This window comes from Onychostruthus taczanowskii, unplaced genomic scaffold (genome assembly GCF_017590055.1).
Source record: "Onychostruthus taczanowskii isolate IOZ18803 unplaced genomic scaffold, ASM1759005v1 scaffold81, whole genome shotgun sequence".
Classification (NCBI taxonomy): domain Eukaryota; kingdom Metazoa; phylum Chordata; class Aves; order Passeriformes; family Passeridae; genus Onychostruthus; species Onychostruthus taczanowskii.
The window spans coordinates 2726512-2744013 of NW_024506002.1; the positions used below are offsets into that span (position 1 = coordinate 2726512).

Genomic DNA, 17502 nt, shown 5'->3' on the forward strand with positions numbered 1-17502 from the left:
AGCAGCATTTCCATCTAATTTTACACTCTGCATATAGTAATAAGCCACAACAGGGTGTGCATTAAGCTCATCTTTGGAGAAGTGCAGTAGTAGCTGGATAATGCACACCCTGGAGTGGCTTATTTGTAGTGGACTATGGCTCATTAATTTTACATTTAATTTTTTTTAAATCCGTTTTTAAAAAAAACCCACAAGTCTATTCTGAGGGCAGTTATGTTATGCATTCTTACACTGAAAAATATTTTCAAATAAAAACAGTAGGCAAAAGTGAAGAAGAGTTTTGCCCGGGGTTTGGAGTGTGCAGGACCTGCTTCAAGCAGGTTCTTGGCCTGCTGATGCAGGTATATAGTGCAGATAATGGTAGGTATGGAAATGTATTCAGTGCTCACTCTTTTCTAGACTTTTCTTTCTTTTTGTGTAACTACCTGGGCCTTTTTTCTTCCTTTTTTCCCCCTCCTTTTTTTTTAATAATTTGATATATGAGCCAAAACCATTTCAGACCAGATTCACATATAAAGCATTTGGATGGGGATGACTTTTACACCAGACTGGGAAGGAGTGGTCAGGAGGCAAATTTGCAGGATTTAGGGGGAAGATGGTTTTGCCAGAATAGCAGTGTGTGGCTAAGCCTGCCTACAACAGCATTTACAGCACAGAGGGTGCCATAAAACCCGTTTTGGTGTGATGTCAGTCCAGCAGTATGAATGAAGGACTGCTGAATTCTGCTGCTCCACATGAGATGTGACTTTTCCCCTCGTGGTGTGGCATTCATATTTTCTGAAAAATCCCTTCATGCAGGATTTTTCTCCTGGGAAACTGAGAAACCTCCGAGAAAAAGGAAAACAATATTATCTCTCTGTGTTTTGCTGCATTAGAATGTGTTTAAAAATTGTTTATCCAACAAGTAATTGTTTCATTAGTTTCTGCTGTAAATTGTTTTAATTTAACCAAAGTCGAGCTGTGTTGGGGCTCTAAAAAAAAGTCACAAATTTTTCATTAATATCTTTTTAACCTTCTGTAAATATCCTTTCTGTGTTCTTTAATATAATAAAATTAATTATTCTTCAATATAATATAATGTCTTAAAATAATCAATTAACCTTCTCAAAACATAAATTCATCATTCCTTCCTTCATCGGGGCACCCTGCAAATACAGCATTGTGGTTTATCCCTCCTTGCAGGTTCCAACGCTGATGATGGACACCCAGTTTTCGGAGTTCACCCCGGATATCACGCCCATCATGCTGGCGGCTCACACCAACAACTACGAGATCATCAAACTGCTTGTCCAAAGACGGGTGACAATCCCACGCCCGCACCAGATCAGGTGCAACTGTGTGGAATGTGTCTCCAGCTCCGAGGTGGACAGCCTGAGGCACTCCAGGTCCAGGCTGAACATCTACAAAGCCTTAGCCAGCCCCTCGTTGATTGCCTTATCCAGCGAGGATCCCATCCTGACCGCCTTCCGGCTGGGCTGGGAGCTGAAGGAGCTGAGCAAGGTGGAAAATGAGTTCAAGGCTGAGTATGAAGAGCTTTCACAGCAGTGCAAGCGTTTTGCTAAGGACCTTTTGGACCAAGCACGGAGCTCCCGGGAGCTGGAGATCATTCTCAATCACAGGGATGATCAGAGCGAAGAGCTGGATCCCCAAAAGTGTCATGATTTGGCAAAGCTAAAGGTAGCAATAAAGTATCACCAGAAAGAGGTAAGAGTCACCTAAATCTGAAGGTATTGGGTAAAAGAATTAATTTCTCGAGTTGCTGTGGGTTTGTTCAGTGCTGGCTCTCAGGTGGGATTTTTTGATGTGCACAGGGATTAGTCACAAACCAGGTGGCTCAGGGCACCTTGGTGACAGCGTGAATCTGACAGCAACTGAGGGTAACAGGACTGGGACTTGCTGCAGTGGGCTGTGGCTTCTACAGCAGCAATAATTTCTGTCTCAGAGTTACTTGAATCCTACCTCATTGTGCCCTTGCCAAGAACAGCCTTCAGACATTTTCTGATCTCTCTGTAAGCTTTTCCCAGTGGCTGCTTTTGTACAGGAACCCAAAGCTAGAAGGGGTTGCCTGGCTCCTGAAGACTGGCTCCCTCATGGAGTGCAGAAATAGTACAGCACACAGTTCTCTTCCTGCAGCCACCAAGCACTTCCAGGCACCCATTCAGCTCTAACTCCAAAGGGCCAGAGATGTGACAGCAGCTAAAGAGAGCAGGAGAGGCTGGGAGCACTCCCAGAGTCCCAGGTCTGCAAGGTACCAGCAGTCTTGTGAAAACACTCATGTGATTCAACTGTTTCTTCACACCTGAGGCACCTCTTGATCCTCAGTCCTCGACCCATCTCTGTTTTAGGAGAAGCAATTCCCAGAAATTCCAAGTCTTGCCCCAAGTTCCAGAGAGGGAAGCCATAGAACAGCTAAAGGGCACAGAGCCTTTCAGAAGCCCTCAGATCCACAGATTTATAAGTTGATTCAATAAAGGCCACAAACCCCGGGAGAATGCTGACAGCAGTTTCATTAGTTGGCTCTGGATTTCCTTTCTCTTTCCAAATCCAGACAGAATTTAGGAGATGATATATTGCTGTTGGCCAGTGATGTTCCAGGTTATCTGAAGGAGGAATTTTGTTGCTTGGTGGAGGAGCTGAATTTCAATGTGCATTACATTCTTCTGTGTCTGGAGGGTCACCTGAGTGGCAGAAGATCCTGTCACATTCCTCTTTTCACTGTCTTCCCCACATCCAGCACTGACCCAGCGTGGTGTGATCCATTTCACATCCTGAAGGGCTGCACGTCATCTGAGGTGCAAACAGCCAAGAGGTGAAAGATGCAGATTTCCTTTCGCATTGTGCCCCCAGTGCCAGCCCCTCGATGCAATACGCTGGAGCCAAAACCTCAAACTTCCTGGGATCTAGCAATTGGCAGCTCCCTGCTCTTGCTGGGCTGCTCCAGGGGCATGTCAGCTCACTGGTGTCATGTCAGGTTGTTTTTTGCTCTGTGACAGGGTTGGGTAACACCACAAGTGCTCTAGGGACATGGACAAGTAGTGAAGAGTTCCTCTGGAGAAGGGCAACCCAGGTAATCAGGCCAGTGTTCATTGGATCTAAGAAGGAGCAGAGATTCTACTTCTGGATTTCCCCCGGCCTGGCAGGCCCAGGCTCTGCAGCCACAAGCTCCAGGTCACCCAGCCCTGCTGTGTGCAGGTCCCGCTGTGTCGCTGGTGACATCCAGCTGTGAGCCTGTGCCTGCTCTTGCCTTGTGTTCACGCTCAGAAGCTGCAAGTCTGAAGCAGCTCGCTGTGTTTGAAACGTGGTGCTGAACAGTGCTGGAGCTTTTTTAATTTTAAATTTTTCAATCGTTGCCTGCTTTCTTGACAGTTTTTATCTTTTTTTTTTTAGGCGTATTTGACTGAATTCCAAGCATATGGACAAATTCCATGTTTTGTGACATATTCATGACAGTTCCAGCCTAAAAATGATAGCAAATACGCTCTGTGTTGCCAGCTAAAGTCAGTGCTGTTTTCAGGTGGAATACTGGTGGGCAGGGGCAGAATGAATGAGGCTGGGAAAGCAGCTGCTGGGCCCCACCATCCCACCTGGTTATTCACTAAACCCTGAAGCATCCTGCAGGCTGGCTGGCGTTTTCTTACCATAATAATTAGGCCGTCTTATCGTGGTAATTAGCACAACACAAAACATCAAGCAAGATACAAACATCCTTGCCAGCTTCTGAAAAAATGAGTAGGAACCTTTGCCAGGGAGACACTGGGAAATGTTTTTTAATCCTGACTATCAGACTGAGAGGATTTTTGTGGGGACAGGAAGGAAAATAGAAGCGAGTTTGGTTTTCATGAAAGAAGGTTCTGCAGAGAAAAACAGCAGACTTTTAAAAGTAGATCATCTTGTTCTGCTGAAGCTTTTTGTGTCCTAACGTTAAATGGGATTGGATTGGATGGAGAAGATTTTTACATCTTAACATTGACAAAGATAAAAGTCAAATCTCTGGTAGCCCAAGAGAAGAATCCAATGTGGACTTTGTGTATTTTCTGGGGTGTCAATTGTTAGTGCAGTTTTTAGTTCTCTATATTCTGCACAAGGAATGTGTAATTTCATATTGATTTCAGACAAATTTCCTGCAGCTTTTTTATTTTGAGTGAAATGAACCTGAACCTGAAAATTTCTCCCCAAAATACGAACTGGTTCCATTTCAGCTTAATCAGGCAGACAAGGTCAACTTCAAGATTCTTCTCAGAGAAGCTGTCAAGGGGAGATGGGTGAAGAGATCGTGGGGTTTGTCTTTACAAAGGCTAGAAAAATCTCCCATTATGTTTTGTTGGGGTTTTTTTTCCCCAAAACCCCCTTGGAATGTACACATTTTTATTACTCCCAAACATGACACGTGCTAAATATTTTATAAACTGAGAAACATGTTGCTTATGAGGAAGAAGACCGTTCTTCTTTGGAGGAGGGCCAAAACAATGGAAAATAAATTTGTTTCTTTTCCTGTTTGTTTTTAATAAGCCCGTAAATCCTAGAAGGTAAATTACTGTTTACACAGAAGGGGGAAAAAAAAATCAATTACACAAGAAAGATTAAAATGTGCCCTAAGGTAGCTTTGTAGTTTATTTTATGGCAGTAAATGGTAAAAACATGCTGTGCAATGTTCTCAAGCTCCCTCTCCCTTCTCATGTGAAGTGTAGAATGTCTGTGTACTCAGTTCCAAATTACTGTGATAATTTCTCTAGAAGGTGGGAAGGACTTAATAGTTGTGATATCTGATTGCATGGCAGTCACAAAATCTGAGCCAAAAATGAGGACAGCACAAAACACTGTGGAACACGATGAGTTAAGCCCATCACGGACACATCAGTTCTCTGAGTCTGCTATTAAAGAAATTATTTTCCAAGGATCACAGTAATTAAGGTCTAAGAGGCCAGCAGCTTTTCATAAACGCTCTGTAGTGTGTGGCATTTGTCTTCATATTATTCCTTTTCTAGTTCTTTTATTCATGACTAATTTTGGAAGGAGAAAGGGACTGAGGGCCTAATAGGAAAAGGCACAGCTCAGCTGTTGAGGATCAGTCTTCACTGTGCTCTCCTGGCACCAAATTAGCTCTGCATTTGTTAATGTGTTTGCATTTCTAAGAAAAGATAGGGAAAAGTCATCTCTTAGGATCTTGCCAGTCCTGCAAAGCACAGTTGTGTATTCAGGGTGTGTGGCTGGTTTAGGGGATCAGAGCAGAGGCAGCAGGCAAAGAAAATTTTGATGTCCTCCAAGTTTTTTTTTCCTTTGGCAATAATGTAAAACATCCACAGTGTAGCAGTGAGTCAGGTCTGAAAGGGCAGATTTCTGCTCATATTTAACATTCTGCTGAGCCACAAGAACAGCAATACACATTCAGCTTATTCCTGCTCTCCTGCTCTCCATCACAGGTCATTCCCATCTCCAAAACGAAGTGAAACATCACAGTAGTGGGGGTTTTAATGCGTTTTTCTGGTGCTGGCAAATAGCTTGGGCAGGTTTAGTTTATGTGTCTGTAAGAGGTCTGCACAATGCAAGGCACTCAGAAAAAACCCATTATTTTATCTATGACTCTATTGCTTAGCACTTCCACAGAATTAGATCAAAGGAGTGCACAGAGAAATTCCTTCTCAAAAACCCTTAACCTCCATATCTCTTCCTCACTGTGCTCTAATCAATGGCAGGAAAGGACAGAAGCAAAATTGTTTGCTTTTCTAATTCAAAAACAGTGTTCTTTGCCATTTTTCTCTGAAGGATGAAGCTTCAACAGCTTCAGTCCTTTTTTTATTTTTTTCCCAGGACATTTACATAGACAAGCACCTCCTGAGATGCAGTTCTGAAGTGAATGAATAATCATTCCTGCCATGCCGCATATTTTTCCGCTGTGTCTTGACTCTTGTCAGCTGTGTGGCTGCAGTCAGAAGCACAGCATCCCTCTCCAGGGAGCATGCATAAACCTGGGAAATTTCTGAGGGCACTTCACTTAGTGTATAAAAAGAGCTTATAAAAATATCAGAGATGCATGAAGAATGAAGTGTGAGGTCTGTGAAAATCAAAGCTCCTCGCTTGCACCTTGTTTACCCGATTTGAAAGCCATTCAGGTATCTTGATGGATGGCCACAGATCTTTCTTTGCTTGCAGGCAAAGCTCAGTTATTCTCCTGTGGGTTTGTCTGTTTTCTTGCCATGCTGCCTGGAGGAATAATGATAGAGGGCTGAATATTTGTATTGTGCTCTTTAAAGGAACAATGAAAAGTCTGGCTTGAGCCTGCACAGCTCAGAGGAGTAATAAAGAGGCTTTTACTTCCAGATTTCTAGAAGAAAATCAGGTCGTGAAAAGATCTTTATTAGGACTAGGTGAAGGAAGCAGAGCTGCTCCCTGTGGAAGCTTTTCTTGGTTTCTAGTGATCTGGAACATTCATATTTCTTAGTGTGTTCCATGGTGAGGATGCTGTGGTCTGTCCTGTGCCACAAACCTGAACGTAAACAAATTTAGGGATTTCAAAAGCACTGAGTGTCCAAATGTGACCTTCCCCTTTCCAACAGCCATCCTTTCATTTGTTCATTGTTGTCTGCAGCAATGTTCCCATCTGGTGTGTGAGCAGTGGCCTGTGCTAAATGAAGCTGTTTTCTCTCAAGCTCCATCCCAGCAGCACTTGACCACCTTGGAAAATCTTGTGTGAACGTGGCACTAGCTGAGCCGTTATCAGCAGCCTCAGAGGCAGAATTTGGGGTGGCAGGTGGGGAGATTTGTCTATATTTGCACCCTGAAAGAGCCATCCCTGCTGATCGCTGGTGGTGCATGACTCAGAGCCCCTCCTCTACGGGCTTGTGCAGTTGCCAAATCTCTTTGTTCAGTTTGGGAAATTGTCACAGAAATTGAACCTGTACGGCTGCATCATCGTGTTACAAAAATCAGGACAAGTGGCACTTAAATCTTAACTCCTCTCTGAACTTGGAAGAAGAAATAATATTCGGAGGGCTGATGGTTCAGTGGTCTGACAAAGTGGACTGGAATGCTGATTGGAGGGAGCAGCATTATTTGGTACATCGTTCACGTAACGCCGAAACGTTCTCGTTTGATGAAGGTTAGCCACATATTGCAGCTGTCACAGAACAGAGCTGCAGAACACTGTCTTTTGACAGCAAAATCATCTCTGACTAATCTTGTCATGCACCAATTTGAAAAAGCACCCTAAGACTGGTATGTAGGTCAAGGACAAGGACTTGGATTGCATTATGGTGATGTGTAGTGGGCAGAAAATGCCAGGATCTTTAAGTCATTTTTGGTGTCTTGTGCCTCTTACTTAATGATCTGCTGGATAAAGATGGGAAATATGTTGAAAGCTGAAGAGGTTGCCACTGTTTTAACAGCATTCAAGAGTGATTTAGTGAGTTTGACAGTTCCCTAGACTTCATGTTTCCCATCAGTCTCCTTGCCAGCCAGAGATGAGGCTTGGGAAGCCAAAGCTAAAGTACAGGACATGATTGATGGGCTTTCTGTAGACAGCAGGAACTGAAGACTGCAAGTGATGCCTTGTGTGTGGTAACAGCCAAGTGTTTGGTGTGCCCACATCTGAAGGGCTGAAGTGTATTTAGAGTCAGCTTTATGTCAGTGGAGAAGAGCAAATCATGTTATTTCTTACTTTGAATGACACTCTGAATTAATAAACTCTGGGGGAAAACTGTGGGCCTGGATTCTCTCATTTGGATTTAGAAGTGATCATTGTTATTTACCTGATTTCTGAGAATTTCAACTTCACTCCTGTGGCTTGGAGAAGAGAGTTATGAAGCTCCTTTCAGAAAAGAGCTGACATTGCACACTCCTCTCACCTCGTGTACAAATCAGGTCCATCGCCATCTCAGTGGTGACTGCTCTCAGTCACCACATCACAGGTGGCTCCAGGAGAAGTGAGATGAATCAATGGGTTTGTCATGACACCCCCCAAACTGAGCACTTGTGCAGACTGACATTTAAAAGCTGTGACTGCAGTTTTCGTTCTTAATTCTCTCCAAACCCCAGCTGGCTGAGCAAACTTCCCTCAGCAAAGTATGTTCTGCCAGGGTGGTACAGCTCAGGAGCAGGGGCAGCCTTTGGGGGTTCCCAAGGAGGTGAGGAGTGTTTGTAGTGTGCTGCTCTGCTCTTTTGTGGATATTGGAATAAATTTACTCGTTCAGGAGAAGGTAAGGCAGAAAGGAAAAGGAATCCAAAATTACACAGTTTCTGTGTAAATGTGTCTCAGGTCAGAAAGGAAGCCAAGGAAAATTAATTTTGGGACTTTTTATTAACACTAATCGGGTAAAGTAAGTATGTATTTTAAAATACTCGTAAATGGCTTTTAAAATTTTCATGTTTGCTTTACTTATCACTCATTTAATGTAAATGTTAGTAATTCACTAGAGAATGAGCCCAGCCTTTTACTTAAAAGTCAATACTTTCCCCACTTCTGCTCTAGCCCCTGAGAACTCCCAGTATTCACTGCCAAAATCTGTAACTCCTGAAGTGCTGCCTGAAAGAGCACTCAGGAAATGCTGATAGATTTGTCTCTAAACACTTTTTAGTGTTTTTCCAGTGCTTCTGTGTCTGATATCCCCTGTTCAGCTCAGGTATGTGTTGGAATTAACCCCCTGTGGGCTGTACTGCTCCCATTCAGCACTTCAGCACTCTGCCTTTGGGAACCCAGCCCAGACCTCCTGTGTCTTTGTAAGAGAGCTGGATCCTGGGATGTTTGCTGGGATACATCCCTCAGGAGCTTATTTATCAGCTGCAGCTGTCTGCTTGAGTAACTGCTGGAAAGTTGTGGTTCTGTTGGGCTCTTGCTCAGCTCTGGCCCAGAGGAACCAGGGTGTCTGCTGGGGTGTCTGCTCCAGGAGCAGCCCTCAGCACCCACCTTGCCTTGCTTCAGGGCAGAATTAATGCACCTAAATCCTGCTGACACAGGCCACAAATACAAACCTACAGCTAAACACAGATTTAAGCACTCAGGGTAGAGATGGATTTAATTTCAAGCTTAAAGACTTTATAATTGCTTCTTCCATGGGTTGGTATCCAGGATTTGCAAGCATCTGTCTTTGTCTTAGGACATGTGGGACCTTTTAATTTAAATATTGAAGCCAATCCAACTTGAAGGTGTTAAACCCATGAATTTTGATGGAACAGTGGCAGGATTTTAGAGGTTATTCACTCTTCCCTTTTGTCAGCATCCACCTCACTGCGGAATTTCCAGTTGCTACCACTTAAGCTGAGATCATGTCTGCTACCACCAGAGAGATCTATTATGGATAGGAGACCTTTAGTTGAGATTCATGTGTCATCATAATTTAAAATATTTTAAGAACAGATTAAACTAAATTCTCGTCTAATTTGAGGCCATATGTTCATCTGTGGAGGATCTGGAGTTTGTTTTATTCACCAGCTGAGGGCTTGAGCAGTTTGGGTAGCACCTGGTTTTCTTGAAGGGCTGGTCCAGCTCAGCTGTGTGATCTCCTTCATGGCAGGAATGCTGCCATTTGGATTTTCATCAGTGCTTCACTGCTGCTACTCACAGCTGTGGTTTTGGTAGGATATTCATCTGCAAAAAAACTGTTATGTCTTGGAAGTGTCTGATGAAGAATGTTGAGTTGTGTAGTCCCTTTCCCCCACATTACACAGCCCCCCTCCAACTACTTGGTCTCATTTCTCCTTATTTATTTTTTTTCTGTTGCAGAAAGTACTTAATTAACAGGGTGAACAGCCATTAGGTGTTTACCCTCTGCAGCTCACACTTCGGCAGCAGAATGTAAATAACTTTGCAGCCATTAACAAGGTTGAACTTTAAAAAGAAATGTGCTACAAAAGAGGGTTTTCTTATTCATCTCACTGTTTGCAACACTGCAAACTTGAGGAGGCTGGCATTTCTTCTCTGGAATATGTGGTCTCACAGGGCTCACTGGCTCTCTGCTTCAGGCATCAAATTAGGCCACACAGAGTTTCTCTCTCCTGTCTTGGGCTAATTTAGAAATGAGGCTCTTTGACTGTTGCCCACTGGAATTTCCCTGAAGAGCAATCAGCCTGCTGCAACCACCACATTTCCGTTCTTCCTCAGAAGATCTTGTTGGTAAAAATGGAGGCAGAGGGCTTGGTGTGGCCCTGGAAATGTGTGGTGCTGCTTGAGTGGAGAATGGCAGCGGCATTTCTCCTTTTCATGGGAAACAGGGATTCACAAGGAATCTGCATTCCTCACAGACCTCTCTGAGGTATGCTGCTGCATCAGACACTGCACACAGGCTGCAAAATCTAGCTCTGTTCTGGGAAAATCTGCCTTTCCAAAGCCTCAATATCTTTAATTGTGGAGGGCAGCACCATGCAGTGTCACCCAGTAGCCTTGCAGGTTTGAGATGCTCTGGGCTACGGGGATGTTGGTGAGCTCTGACCTTTGAAAGGAGTGTCAGGCAGGAACCAAAGGGAATTTCATGGCTCCCAGGCCGTGTTTGGCTCTCACTGGTGACCTCAGTGGGAGCTGCCGGAGCTGACTGATAGAAGAACTCGGTCCTGCTGATTAAGACGGAGCTCTGCAGTTCCAAATTAGTGGTTATTCATCTATGAAGAGGATTCGCCCTCGCCATCCGCAGCAAGAGCACAGACAGAACTCCAGCAAACTCCAAACAAGAGGCTGTTGGCAGCAGCCAGATAATCAGAATAAAGGCAGAGGGATGCTGTGCTCAGCCCCTGTGATGTCTATCAGGGAGCTATTTCAGTTGTTCCCTGAGGCATTCACATCTCAACCCATCTGTGTCTGATCCTAAATTACTTATGACTGCGAGAGATCAGGGATTTCCCCATAGATGAGGGGAGGGGGGTGGAACATAATTTCTGTGTTTAACAGCATGCAGAAAGCATTTAATTCCCAAGAAGTGGAATTTAGGTGACTTAAAAATATCAGTAAAGATCAGTTATTAAGGAAAAGACACTCCATCCAGCAGTTGCTTTTTTTCCCCTTAAAAATATCCCCCTTGGTATAGGATTAGGTGGCAATGAGCGTGATGAACATTGAAAATAAAATTCTCTAATAGCACAATCCACCTGCAAGCCAAATGTTGCACAAAGACCCTGGAAAGGCTGAGAGAAGAAGAAGAGAATATAAAAGACTTTGTACTGCAGTAATCTCTAGAGTGCTTCCCAACTGTGACTGGAGTTGCTGATCTCATTTCTTGGAAAGAAAAAGATATTTATCCCCATTTTCAAAAGCCAGGAGACTGAGCACCTTGCTCACAGGTATCACAGGGGTGTTGTGCTCACAAGGAGGGACTCTGAGTGGCATCTTACCTCCCTGTGAACTGTATCTTCAGCTAGGGACGTGTTTTGCTCAACAGCTAATGGACAAGGCGGTTGTTTTTGGGATTAGATCCTCCAGAAATGCGTCTGCAGGTGGGGACCCCCCTGGGCAGTGTTTTGTACAGCCACAGGCTTCAGTGCTTCTGTGGTGACTTAACCCCAGGCAGCAGCTCAGCCCCAGGAGCCACTCGCCCACTCCTGCCAGTGGGATGGGGGAGAGAACTGGAAGAGGAAAGTGAGAAAAGCTGTGGGCTGACATAAAGACAGTTTGAGCAGGTGCAGCAGAAGCCATGTGTGCAGGCAAAGCAAAACCAGGAATTCATTCACTGTGTCCCTGGGCAGGCAGGAGCTCAGCCATCCCCAGGGTTCCATCACTGTCACAGTGACTGGGGAAGACAAACCCCGAATGTTCCCCCTTCCTCCTTCTCCCCCAGCTTTGTGTGCTGAGGGTGATGCCATAAGGTCTGGGATATCCCTGGGGTCAGCTGGGATCAGCTGTCCTGGCTGTGTCCCCCCAGCTCCTCCCTGGTGAGGGTGAGGAGCAGGACAGGCCCTGGCTGTGTGCAATCCCTGCTCAGGGAGAGCTCAAACACCCCTGGGTTATCAGCCCTGTTCCCAGCACAAAACCAAACCCAGCTGCAGGGAGGAAAATTAACTCTAGCCCAGCCAAACCCAGCATCAGATGTTCAGTTCCTGCATGCACTGAACTGAGCATAAATGCCACCTCTTGGTGACATTTCTTTTCACTGATGCAGCTGTCAGAATATTCTCCATCCTGTCTGTGGGGTGATGCCTTGTGCTGCTGTTTGTGCTTGAGACTGGAGGCTCCTGTAATGCAGCAGTCTGGATAAAATGCTTGTCAAGCTTTGGAAAAATAGTGTTTGATAGTCATATGTTCTCTTAGCAGAGCTTCTGGTGCAGTGCATCTGCCTGTGACTCTGGCCCATCCACAAAACTGGGACAAAATGCAGGTTTTTCCCTGCTTTTTGTTGTGCAGAAACTTTAACTGGTGCCAAATCCTGTCACACACGGTGCATTCATGTGCAATGATAAAAGGCTGTGATATACACAGGCACTGTTTCAGGCTGTGGCACATGAAAGGCTTTGCAAAAATGTGGAAAAAAACCCACATTTGGGGTTCCTTACGTGGAAAATTAACTTTTGCTCAGGAAAAACCTTGGTAAAAGTGATGTTGAAGATGTCAAGTTGCTTTTCCAGTTCTCTGCTCTGCTATTTGCAAAGTAGAAATTTCTTTAACATAATGGAGAAATTTGAAATTATGGAGGATAACAAAAATTCCACAATATTATCAGAGTTTCAGGGTTCTTCATGCCTGAAAGAATATATTTTTGTATTTTTTGTGAATTGATTTAGCACTATGACTCCTGGGCAATCTTTAATAAGTTGAGCATTCAATGGTTTAGTCTGGTCAATGAATTTGGGGGTTTAGTTTAGTTAACAACACCTAGAAGCAAACTCACCAAGAACCAATAAATTCTTTAGGCAGCACACCAATGGCTTGGTTTCCTTCCTCATTATAATTCAGAATTCCAGCACTGGAAGTTTTGTTTTTCAGCCAACTGCACTACTGGAGATAAAAGCATCAGTGATGCTTACTGATTTCAAATCTGTGATTAATAAGTTGGACTAATACAAGTTAGTAAAAGTCAACTTTGGTAAGTGCTTGGCCTTACCTTTAATAAACACAGCATTTGGTGGTTTATGACATTAGGGAGTCTCTTTGTGTGGTGTGCTTAAATTTCCCCTGAGCAATTTTCATTGAGGTTGGGACCAGCTTGATTGGAAAATTTAATGGCTTTTTCCATTTCCATTCCTTTTTGCCAATCTGCTCTTTAAAGCTGCTCTTTCATGATGTGTGAATTTGTCTCCATTTGAAGAACTAACATCAGATACAACTGAGAAAGCAGATTTCAGAAATGAGCTATTAGGCAGAGAAGAGGCACTTTTAAGATGCTTGCAAGTTGCACAGCAACCAGAGGAACATACAGTCATTTGATTTCTCAAATGACTTTGACTTTGACTCAAGGGAAAAACAGTTTTATTCTCCCCTCAGAGCCTTCTATCATATGTGATAAAGAGAAAATATGTTTATTACATTTTCTCCCTCAAAAAAAAAAAAAAAAAAAAAGAAGTTGTGCCTCATCTCAGAGAAGCAGCAGCATCTCTTGCCCTGTGAGTCACTGCAGAACACATCCAGTAACAGCTCCTGAGCAGGATCTTGAGAAAACAGAGTAGTGTAACTTTCTGTTTCCTCCAGTTTTTAAACACAAAGCACTGACCCTTCTGAAATCAGAGTTAAAACACAGCCAAACACCAATCACTGCACGGAGGTTTTCCAGTTTCTGCGCAATTGTTTCTCTTACCTGCCCAGAGCAGCTGTGGCTGCCCCTGGATCCCTGGCAGTGCCCAAGGCCAGGCTGGACGGGGCTTGGAGCAGCCTGGGACAGTGGAAGGTGTCCCTGCCCCATAGCAGGGGGTGGGATGAGATGAGCTTTAAGGTCCCTCCCAGCCCAAACCATTCTGGGATTCTGTGACTCTATGATCATTCTCCCCATATATGGAATTTTACAATAATATTTTCTCATCACTACCAACAGCAGGTCTTGGCTTTTTCTGGAGACCATCACCCCATGAGCTATGGCCCATTTTCAGCTGCTGCATGTGCTGGTTGATTCCAAATCACACACTCTTCTGATATTATTTTCCCAAGTCCTCTGGAGCAGAGTGTCTTCAGTTATGTGCCAATGCAGAAGTAATCAGAAGCTTATTGTTGTAACAACACATCAAAATCCAGCTTCATAAATGCCACATAGTTCCCTTGGAGAGCTTATTTTCTGTGCTAGTTTGGGTCATTCCATAGATTTGAACTACCCAGTCCAAAAATGGTCTGATTCTGATGTAAACAGCCTGTTAAGACATATAAAATATATTACCAAAATCTAAAAATACTTACAGAAGTGAATGACTTAATCAGAACGAGCAACTAATTTCTCCTTTTGTTGACCTTGGATTAGTCATTTTGAACATGGCAATGACAGTATTCTGCTTGTTTAGAGCACTCTGAGAACTGTGCTTAGAAGTCCTCCCAATACTGGGCAGTTTTTGCACTGTATTTAAAAGATTTGGGTGTGGGCTAAAGATTTTTTAAGAAAAACAGAGTTGTCTTGGTCTTGCACACATCTCTGGTTAGTTCTGGGTCGGGAAAGGCTTGAAAACCATGGGGCTGTCCAGGTATAATCAGGAACATGAAGCCTTCTGGCACTGAGCAGAAATACCATGTCTTGGTTTGAAATCCCAAAGGTTGTTTGGGATGAGAGCAGCCTGAAGGAGTTGGCCCCTGAGCACGTGTGGTGTGGCGTGGGTGAGATGCACTAAATCACCACCACAGTGCTGTTTTTTACAGAGTGAAAGTGAACTGTCAGATGTCGCCTGGATTCCTTTTGGCCTCTCCTTAATCCCTTGTGTTTTACAGCTGCTCCCTTGCTGAGCAGCCAGGCAGGGTTCCAAATGTGCTGTCCTGCTTCCCACCAGGTGCCACCTGGCCACACCTGGTGCTGCTGCTGCCTGTCCCATGCCAGCCCAGCCCACACACACACATTGCAGCGCTCCCCACGCCGTGGACGACCTTCTCCCTCTCACACACACTCTCAGAGCTTTGCACCTTTTCCCTCCTGCCTCATCCTTGAGTCACTTCTTTAAGATGCTGACAGTGACTTGTTCCAGGCGGTCCAAACCTGAAACATTGTGAGAAGGAACGTGCTGCAGCACATGGGGAGAGAAACAGCTTGTAGTAATTCTCGTGGTGCTGCTTTGGCACGAGGCTGTGTGTGTGGTGAGTGGCTGATCTGCAGAAGGATGCTGCAAGTAGAAAAACATTTCTCCCATGAGAAGGAATCTTAAATCCTACATAGAAAAAGAAGAGTGAAACTTCCCTTGTTTTTCCCCTTTATCTCCAAAATATGCTTTTCCAGCCCATAGCTGGCCCCAGAAGTAATCTGAGGGGGCTCTAACACATAAGTGAGGGGGAGTGCATGTGCAGTACCAGTCAGTAATAATTTAATAGTTTTTCTTTCTTTTTCCTCTCCAGTTTGTTGCTCAGCCAAACTGCCAGCAGCTACTAGCAACGCTTTGGTACGATGGCTTTCCAGGATGGAGGAGGAAACACTGGGCAGTGAAACTCCTGACCTGTGTCACCATTGGACTGCTGTTCCCTGTGCTATCTGTGGCATACCTGATTGCACCCAAGAGCAGGCTGGGACTGTTCATTAAAAAGCCATTTATCAAGTTTATCTGCCACACTGGCTCCTACCTGACTTTCCTGTTCATGCTCCTGCTGGCGTCGCAGCACATCGTCAGGACTGACCTCCACATGCAGGGACCACCTCCCACCATCGTGGAGTGGATGATCCTGCCCTGGGTTCTAGGTAAATCCCACACCTGATCCTGTAAATCCCACACCTGATCCTACCCTGGGTTCTAGGTACATCCCATAAATCCCACACCCAATCCTGCCCTGTGTTCTAGGTAAATCCCACACCTGATCCTGTAAATCCCAGACACAATCCTGCCCTGGGGTTCTAGGAAAATCCCACACGCAGTCCTGCCCTGGGTTCTAGGTAGATCCCATAAATCCCACACCCAGGAGCGCTGAGCTACAGGGCCTGACTCACACCCACAGCAGCCATGTGGGGACTCATCCCCGGGCCAGCATGTGAAGAGGTTTGGCATCCAGCTGCAGGGGCTGCACAGAACAGCTGGGCTCCTTCTGGAGAAGCAGCTCCTGTTGGCCCAGGGCTGCTGCTCTGCTCTTCTGTGCCATCTGATGTGCCTTTGGACATGAGCCAGGTGCGCCACGGCAGATGCATGGTGCTCTCCCTCCTGCCTCCCCATGCCAGGTGAGGTGAGAGGAGCAGGTTGGGAATGAGCTCCTGGGTCACACACAGTGTCCCTGCTGTTGCCTCTGTCCTGTGCCTGGTCACACACAGTGTCCCTGCTGCTGCTGCTGCCTCTGCCCTGTGCCTGCTGCAGGGCCAGGCAGTGCCCAGAGCCTGGCTCCGCTCTCTGCTCTCCCTGACCTGCTCCCAGCCTGGTTTATTCCTCCCAGATAAGCTGCAGGAATGCAGGAGAGGGAAGAGAAGGCTCATTCTCTGCTGGTAATCACTGACCACATCAGCATCAAGTGCTCTGGTATCAGCAGGAGAAGGAGGAGTGTTGATTGTCTGAAGTTACATGTGAGGCTCTGATTCCAGTCTGGCTTGGGCAGCCAGAGCTGGGAGAGGAGCAGGTGTCTCTGTGCTGAGGATGTTCAGGTGAGGCACTGTGACAGGATGAGGTGGGAGGAGAACAGAGAAGCCAGATGGGTGTATTTTTGATGAGAGAGGACTATTTACCCTTCCAAACTGAGCTGCAGCACAGCAGCAGTGGAAGCCTGTGAGCTCCATCAGGATCCTGATCAGCTGCCATGTCCCTGGCTGTGCCACCAGCACGTGGCACCCCTGGGAGCTGGGAATGTCACAGGCACTTTGCTCATGGGCAGTGGTTTCCACACCTTCCTCCTGCTTTCCCACACCTTTCTGGCTGTCCTGCTTCCCCACACCTGTCCTGGTGACACCAGGACTCTGCTCCTTGTTTCTGTGGTGGCTCTGGGTCAGGCTGGCTCTGTGCTGACCAAACCCAGCTGTTCCTGTGCCAAACCCAAAACTGCTGATGGAAAATGAGGAAGGAAAGTAAGAGCTGCAAACACGTCCACAAATCACTTTGGATGGTGACCCAGGGCGCTGTGCTCCTTGCACAGTTCCATCACCAGCCTCATTATCTGATGGAGCTGATTTATGCACTGAAATGCGAGTGTTGGAAGAAACTTCACAGTAAGCTCAGGGGGTTAAATGTCTTTTCTGAGCTTAGGTCATATCTTCACTTTATCTTTAAATTCATGTTAAAATTGAGGGAAATGGTAGGCATTTCAGTAAAATTGATTTGCAGATGAAAGAAGGATAATCCATTTTAAAAAACCTTTCAAAAGCACAATCCTTTCAAAAAACCTTTTTTTACAGCTGTCTGTTCTTGAGTTCCTTTGTTTCAGATAAATAGAGATATTGTATGACTGTTTATTAAATAGAGAAATTAGAACAGTTTCACCAGATTAAAGGTTATTACTTA

The 17502-nt window shown here is 45.1% G+C and overlaps 1 protein-coding gene across 1 annotated transcript in view; it reads left to right on the forward strand.

The window, feature by feature from the left end:
• The window catches only part of TRPC5 (transient receptor potential cation channel subfamily C member 5), a 64917-nt gene that overhangs the window by 15699 nt on the left and 31716 nt on the right, over positions 1–17502 (forward strand). Inside the window, exons 2-3 of the mRNA XM_041424358.1 lie at positions 1183–1704; positions 15431–15767. Of these exons, the coding sequence (XP_041280292.1) occupies positions 1183–1704; positions 15431–15767 (859 nt within the window). The remainder of the gene's footprint in view (positions 1–1182; positions 1705–15430; positions 15768–17502) is intronic.